At 40.7% G+C, this 7,672-nt stretch overlaps 1 protein-coding gene across 1 annotated transcript; it reads left to right on the top strand.

Moving 5' to 3' along the window:
• Positions 1–2,779: 2,779 nt before the first annotated feature.
• On the top strand, positions 2,780–5,824 carry LOC139423120 (microfibrillar-associated protein 3-like). The gene is made up of 3 exons (XM_071174788.1): positions 2,780–2,907; positions 3,570–3,901; positions 4,027–5,824. The coding sequence occupies exons 2-3, from the start codon at positions 3,622–3,624 to the stop codon at positions 4,806–4,808; spliced, it is 1,062 nt and encodes a 353-aa protein (XP_071030889.1). The 5' UTR covers positions 2,780–2,907; positions 3,570–3,621; the 3' UTR covers positions 4,809–5,824.
• The last annotated feature ends 1,848 nt before the right edge of the window (positions 5,825–7,672 follow it).

Genomic DNA, 7,672 nt, shown 5'->3' with positions numbered 1-7,672 from the left:
GCGCCTTGATAGGATGCAAGTGAAGGCACTCATGATGTGCAAGTAGATACTGGGGAAAGGCCGCTACCCTTAGAATAGTTAAGCTAGCCCTGGCATACTGGGCAAGACTGTCGGGTAGTAAGGTAGATCATCCTACACTGACAGTATTGGAAGACTGCTGGGAATATGAACAATATCAAAAGAGTGGTTTTGGCCCAGAGATTGGAAAAAGGGTTGATGAATATGGACTCAGAGATATTGTTATAGGGCCATTTGTGACAATAGGAAATGTGCCACTGTGGTTTTATACAAGACCACATGTTGATCTTAGCCTGATAGAAGAAAATAAACAGTGATGTGAAGAATCTATGCAAGAGACTAACAAATGATTTATCTGTATATTCAACAGAAATGGTTGCGATAATTGTTGGATAGAGGAGGTGCAACCAAGAAGAGTAGTAATATGTTCGGACTCTGCATTCATCTTGTGTAGTTTAAGATCTGGAAAGTCAGAAAGTGAGGATTTATGGTTAGAAATAATGCTGTTGTTGGGGTTACAAAGAAATGGTATTGAAATTCAGTTATGTTGTATTCTGGCTCATACAGGTGTTTATGGAAATGATACAGTAGATATAATAGCAAAAAGAGTAGTGAAAAATGATATTGTGGATATACAGTTGTGGTTGGGTAGAGAGGAAATTGAAACATTGATTTGGAAAATTGGTTAGATTGCTAGCGGAGACAATGGGATGAAAGAAGTAAGTGCAGACATTTTTATAGTGTAAGAAAATCTGTACGGGAGATAGTGTCATATAATGGGAACAGAAGGGAGGAGGTTATGTTGTGTAGGATTGAGGTTAGGGTTTACCAAATTTAATTTATCTTTGAGATTGATAGGGAAACATGGTACTGGAATGTGTAATGGTTGAACATGTATTATTATTTTGTGAAATGTATGACGTAGAAAGGGACAGGTTGTTTGACAGAGTCAGAGAGGTTGGACGGAATGGGAGTGGGTGGGGGTGATGGGAGTTCTGAGGTTTGTAGGTAATTATTAATTTAGGGTTAGTTAAGAGAATACACTGTAGACAGGTCATGACTGGCCTCACACTCCAGTACAGTAGGTGGCGGTGTATGCACCTGTCGGTTGGTTGTGATTCGCCAATAAAACTTAAAGAAGAATAAGATTATTGCTGGAGAGAGATACAGTGCTGATTGTATGGAGATTGTGACAGCCGGTTAAATGGCATCCCTTGAGAAGGTAAGAACAAGATGTATGCAGTATTATCATAAGGAGATGTATACTTGGAATATGGAGGAGGAATGGAGGGGAAAAGAGAGGCAGATGAGGTCAAAGAGAGCGAGAGAGAGAGGGTGAGCTTGAGTCGGTTAAAAATGGCGGGGAAAAAGGAGATGGTTTGTTAAAGAAGAATGGTAGAAAGTGTAAGCAGAGTGAGCTAAAGACAGGAGGGGAAATGTAAGTGAATGAGGGCAAAGTATCTGAGATGGTAGGTGTGGTGAAGTTCTTTGAGCCTGAGCTTTGCACTGTGGGTCAGGAAAAAGATGAGTCTGTGGCAGTAGTAGTAGTAGTGAAGTTTTTGGAAAAAAGTGGACCCTTGCCTTTTGGCTGATCTATTTGTGGTTTTGGGGTGGGTGAAAACATAGTTGGGTGCTGTTGAGTTGGTGAGGGTAACCAGAAGTGGTCTTGTAATAATTGTTTGTGTTTCTGCTGGTCAGAGGGAGCAGGCGCTCCATGTTAAATGAATGGGGACAAGAGTTGTTTGTTTGTGAATTGTTTTACTCTCAAGAAAAGGGTGCCATTGAAAGGAGTGATTACTGGGTAGTAGTAAAAGTTGACCAACTGAAGGGGAAGTTTCCTGGTGTTTGTGATGCTCGTCGTTTAGTGCAACGCAGACAGGGTGGCGTGAGTGGTGAAACAGTCATTGTTTGTTCTTTTGAGTTTTAATGTTGAGTCTTTGCCCGACAAAGTGATGTTAGGATATATAAGTTATCCTGTACGAGCTTTTTTGCCGAATACATTACATTGTTACAGGTGTCAAGCTTATAGGCTTGTGGCAGGAGTGTGTAGGAGGGATGTTCCTAGGTGTGCAGAAGGGCATGAGACAAAGGAATGTGTAGTATTGGGGAAAGTAGTGGTAGGTGTTAATTGTGAGGGTGCCCACGGGGCTGGGGATCAGAAATGTCCGGTGCAAGAGAGGCAGGTTGAGGTTTCCAGAAGTTGTCATATGCTGAGGCAGTGAAGAAAGTAGAGGAAGATGGGTCAAGGGGGAAGGATCCTGAGATCCTTCCCTTTTATCTAAGAGGAGTGGTGTGAGTAGTAGATCTGTACCAGTAAACAGGGATAGGCCAACAAGTGATATGTTTCATTCAGATTGGATTTTTAGCATTTATAGCAATGTTTATTAACTGTACTGCATGGATGGAATGTAAGTCATAGAAAATTGTTGAGGTGGCAGCTGCAGAGAAGTATTTGGGTGTGCGAGACTTGACATCAAGAGTTACAGGGTGTGTTAAAAATAAAAAAATAAGTGGTGGTGTCCCAGGTTGTGGTGGTGTCCCAGGTTCAGGTTGTTGGCCTGAGGTAGATCTAAATAGATTTAAATAGCGGGTGGCGTTACTTTTTATTATTATAGGGTTTTATTTTTTTGAGTGTAGTGTAAGATGGTAGGGTATTTGTTTATTTATTTTGTTCAAGCAAAGTATAAGGGAATTGTACTCCAGTCTAATAGATGGCAGTAATGCAACATTTAATCGCTGCCAACTGCCGTTTAACCTCATCGAAGAAGATGAGAGCGCAACGACGGATAGACGAGAACATCTTTGGCGCAAGGTTGGTTTCTTCAGATTTTGACCACGCCCACTGCTGAATGCGGAAGTCACCAGTTGCTGCTGTTTGTGTGCATGAAGGTAGATAAAGAACAAATCTATGGCTATTGTTCGTTTTATTTTTGTTGGCTGCTGTAGTTAGGAATGTTATTATTTTATCTAAGATGTTTTGTTGCATCTAGTGTTCTGTTATTATTCTCCATCAGGGCATTTTTGCTTGCTAACTGAACAACAGGTGTAGCTGACATTTGCTAGCTAGTTAGCTACCTGCTGACGTACCTTACTACAGGTATCATAGTTGTTGATTACTTTATGCATATTTTCTCGTTTTATTTTCTTCCACTGTTTTTAAACATTTATGATCCATAATTGGCTATGATTTTAGATCAACTACACTAAGTATAGCAAACAAAGGCACTTAAATATTTTGTCTTGCCCATTCACCCTCTGAATGGCACACAGACACAATCCATTTCTTAATTGTCTCAAGGCTTAAAAATCCTTATTTAATCTGTCTCCTCCCTACCATCTACACTGATTGAATTGGATTTAACAAGTGACATCGATAAGTGATCATAGCTTTCAGTCTATCATGGAAAGAGCAGGTGTTCCTAATGTTTTGTATACTCAGTGTATTTATATATTTTTGGTTGGTTGTGATTGAAATGTTGACTGGTTGCAATAGCTTTTACCTCGACACCTGTTCACCCCCCCCTCCCCCCTCCCACACTCCTGTTCTACAGGTTTTAGAGAACTTTCCCTTGATGTGAACTGAAGATTGTACTGCTCCCCAACATGTCACATAGACAAGCACACAGCTACACACTGATTACAAAGTGTGTGTGCATGATCATCACACAACTCTTTGCCTCTGGACATGCAGAAGAAATGACAAAAGATGGAACACAGAACCGTTCTCTGGTATCCATCCACTACCTTGCCAGTTTACCTACTCTCCGGGATATCATAGTGAAAGAGGGAGCCAGCACTCTGATTGAGTGCAATGTCACTGGAAAGCCAGATGACATTCAGTGGTACAATTCCAAAGGGCATGTTCTGGATGCGGAAGAGGGAGGTATAATCCATACAGCCAACTCTTATCAACTTCTAGTTACCTGAAACCTTTACAACATCTGATGAATTGTTTTACATTGTATTATTAAAAGCAGGTTTAACTAACTTTTGATTTCTTTCCGAAAGGTGGGAAATGGCTGATTCAGGACAAGGGCGTTTTAAATATCACAACGGTCAGTTTTGAAGACCGAGGCCGATACACCTGCATAGCCTCCAGCTCGGCAGGGACCTCCAACTACACCATCACCTTACGGGTGGCCTACGTCCACAGCGGCCTGGGCCTGTACTACGTCATTGTGTGTCTCATCGCCTTCACCATCACCATGATCCTCAATGTCACGCGCCTCTGCATGGTCAGCAGTCACTTGAAGAAGACGGAGAAGGCCATCAACGAGTTCTTCCGCACCGAGGGAGCTGAGAAGCTCCAGAAGGCCTACGAGATAGCCAAGCGCATCCCCATCATCACCTCAGCCAAGACCATGGAGTGGGCCAAGGTCACCCAGCTCAAGACCATGGAGTTTGCCCGCCACATGGAGGAGCTGGCCCGCAGTGTGCCACTTCCCCAGACCATCCTCAGTTGCAGGGCCTTTGTGGAGGAGGTTGTGGAGACGGTGCACACCTCGGTGGGGGCGACAAGCCTCCAGAAAGCTATAGAGCCAGCCAACCCAGAGGGGAGAGGTAAAACCTGTGAGGTCCAGATGTCAGCAGAGCAGCAGGGTCCAGCAGCACATGGCAGAGAGGATGGTGATGGTGTTGATGGTACCATTGAAAACAGCCTGGACATTGAGGTGTCTGTACACCCTATGTCCAAGTGTGAGGATGAGAGGTGGGCTGAAGGGGATGAGGTGTCTGTACCCATGCTGGGGCCATGCTCCAGTGGGAGTGTGGCTTATGAAAGTTGTATTTAGTTGTGCGAGTCAGGTCTTTACAATTAATATTTTCCAGTTAGTTGAGAGGTCAAAAGCAAAGGGCTGCTCAGATGGTGGGAGTTGAGAGGTATTTTGTGTTTAGGATGCTACTGCCTCTATTTCATAGAGAAAATACACTGGATGAAACCTAAATATGTTTCAGAGATGAGATAAGCTTTGTGTTTACTTCCCTACCTGATAGCAGTGGTATTTGATAGCTATGGTGGGAGGTGATGAGAGGATTGTGTTCCGTTTTTACATCTTTATTTACTTCACTACTTGCCTCAGTTTAAATGAAGGATTGATTTGGTTGTTTGCTTGTGTGTTTGTAACTTAACAAATGAGAAAAAATAAGAAACCTGCACACTGCTCTTGCTAGTATCACTGCTCTTTATTAAGCTTTACGTATCAGCCTTCAAAAAGCTCTGACGAAGGCCTTGAGGCCGATATGTAAAGCTTAATCAAGAGCAGTGATACTAATGAGTAGTGTGCGGGATTCCTCTTTTCTCATCTTATTCAACCGTGCACCTGCAACAGAGGTGGCTCAGATGTGCCTTTTTGAATTTTGTATCTTAACAAATAACATGTTATTTTTAAAATCACTTGGAATATGGGTTGCACAAGGCAATCTAGCAAATTAAGTACAATTTTACTTGGGGTAATGGGTGTAATCAGTGGTATAAAGTGCTTAAGTAAAAAAGACTTAAGTACTACTTAAGTAGTTTTTTGGGGTATCTGTACTTTACTATTTATACTTTTAAAAACTTTACATTTTCTTTAGGAATGTAGTGAAGTTAAAGTATGTACATTTTACTCCATATGTTTTCCCTGACACCTAAAAGTACTCGTTATGTTTTGAATGCTTAGCAGGACAGGAAAATTGTCTAATTCACACACTTCTCAAGAGAGCATACCCGGTCATCCCTACTGTCTCTGATCTGGCGGATTCACAAAGCACATGCTTCGTTTGTAAATTATGTCTGAGTGTTGGTGCGTGCCCCTAGCTCTCCGTAAATTTTAAAAAAACAAGGAAATGTTGCCGTCTGGTTAATTTAATATAAGGAATTTGAAATGATTCATACTTTCACTTTTTATACTCAAGTATATTTTAGCAATAACATTTCCTTTTGATACTTAAGTATATTTAAAACCAAATACTTTTAGACTTTTATTCAAGTAGGATTTGACTGGGTGACTTTCACTTTTACTTGAGTCTCTCTAAGGTATAATTTACTCAAGTATGACAATTGGGTACTTTTTCCACCACTTGGTGTAATTCTGCTATCTTTCCAGTTGGTGGGGGTGTTGCACAACGTTTACAGAGCCAACTGTTTGGTCTCTGAGGTAGAACAATAAAAATACTACTTTGTCAGGTTATAGTATCAACTGGCCTTATAGTTATCCAATAAGGTTGAATAAACATATCCCACATAACATAATAAACATTATCCCTCGTTAGTCACACCTAATGGCATGTGCTCTACATACATGACCTCTACTTGTCTACCTGTAAAACAGGTTTGTATTATAGAAATGACTATACATTGTTAAAATTAAATTAGAATATATTCAGGTTAAATGGCAGTCAGACTGTAACTTACTTGGCTTCAGTGAAGTAAACAGTGATCACTATGGGGACAAACTAGTACAGGGACAGACAGTGTGATGCTCTTCCTACCTCTTCTTTCTTCAGTGTGTGTTTGAGGGCTGATTCATTGAATTTTACCAAATATGGGTAATATGCTAATGACTTAATTCCTAGATCAGCCTCAAGTATAGAACAAAGTATGAGTTGGCTGAATGAGTAGTGCTTCTCTGGCACTCTTATCTTACTGAAGGACTTTGAACAATTGCACTTCAACAGTGGAAGATTAGCTCGATTTCTCACTGCTGTTGGTCCAAAGGTGTGTGCTTGTGTGTTTTGGGGTGTGTGTTTGCGTGTTTACCTACAGTGATTCATTGGCCCAGTCCAAAACAATTGATTTATTATCGGGGTGAAAACATTGGGAGCCAACTCATTATAACCTGCTTTTTAATGTTTAGAATTGTAGACCTTGAAGTCTAACTTGCAGAGCTCACAAATGAAGTGTTTAAAAATAGTAATAAATATGTCTAAAAACACAGATTTTTTACTTCCTTTGCAAATCACAGAAACTTCTGAGTAAAGATTGGCTGCCAGCATCATTGTAATGAACCCCAGCAGTGCTTTACCCATGTGTTATTTATTCAGGCATCGAACAATGCAATAATATATAATCTAGTGATTTTTCTGGGTACGGGTGGCAGGAATGGAATGGAAATCCTCTGACTTCAGCAGATGGAATGGATAATCTCATATGTTGATATTAACTGCTTAAAGTTGAGAAAGAGATGTTTTGAGAAAGAGACGTGAGTAGAAAAAGCCCTGAAGCTATTTCTTTCCTCCCAATGAACTCTGACATCTGAGCCTTGAACAGCTTCAACAAAATCTTTAAAACTGTTTGGTCTGGACCATTCCAGCTGTCAATCCATTTGAAACAGTCGATTTTGTGTGGGGTGACTGACCTCACAGCCATTTCTAAAACATTATGCACTTCGCCTACACTAGTTTCTGTCTGCAAATTGCTACCAATTCTCTGGATTATATGAGAGATGAACATCAGACAGCATGAAAGGGAAAAAGAGATATGAGCCTGAAACTGAAATTAACCCAAAATATTTTAATTAAATCCTGCCATGATTGAAAAAAACTCCCTTTTTCCCCCTGCGATGGCTTTTATCTAACTCTTATCTGGAATATACTGTATTTGCGAAAATAGGTCACGATAAAGAGCAGCGTATTAGCACACGACTGAACCAGCCTAATAGAAGCATTATAGTCATAT

This window comes from Oncorhynchus clarkii, chromosome 12, assembly GCF_045791955.1.
Source record: "Oncorhynchus clarkii lewisi isolate Uvic-CL-2024 chromosome 12, UVic_Ocla_1.0, whole genome shotgun sequence".
NCBI lineage: Eukaryota > Metazoa > Chordata > Actinopteri > Salmoniformes > Salmonidae > Oncorhynchus > Oncorhynchus clarkii.
Note: the sequence above shows the minus strand (reverse complement) of the source record. Positions and strands in the feature narration are given on the sequence as shown.

Bases quoted from the DNA above. Each gene is read 5' to 3' on its own strand.
- LOC139423120 (XM_071174788.1), top strand. From the start codon at position 3,622: ATGTCACATAGACAAGCACACAGCTACACACTGATTACAAAGTGTGTG. The intron at 3,902-4,026 runs GTATAATCCATA...TCTTTCCGAAAG, and splicing joins TCTGGATGCGGAAGAGGGAG to GTGGGAAATGGCTGATTCAG.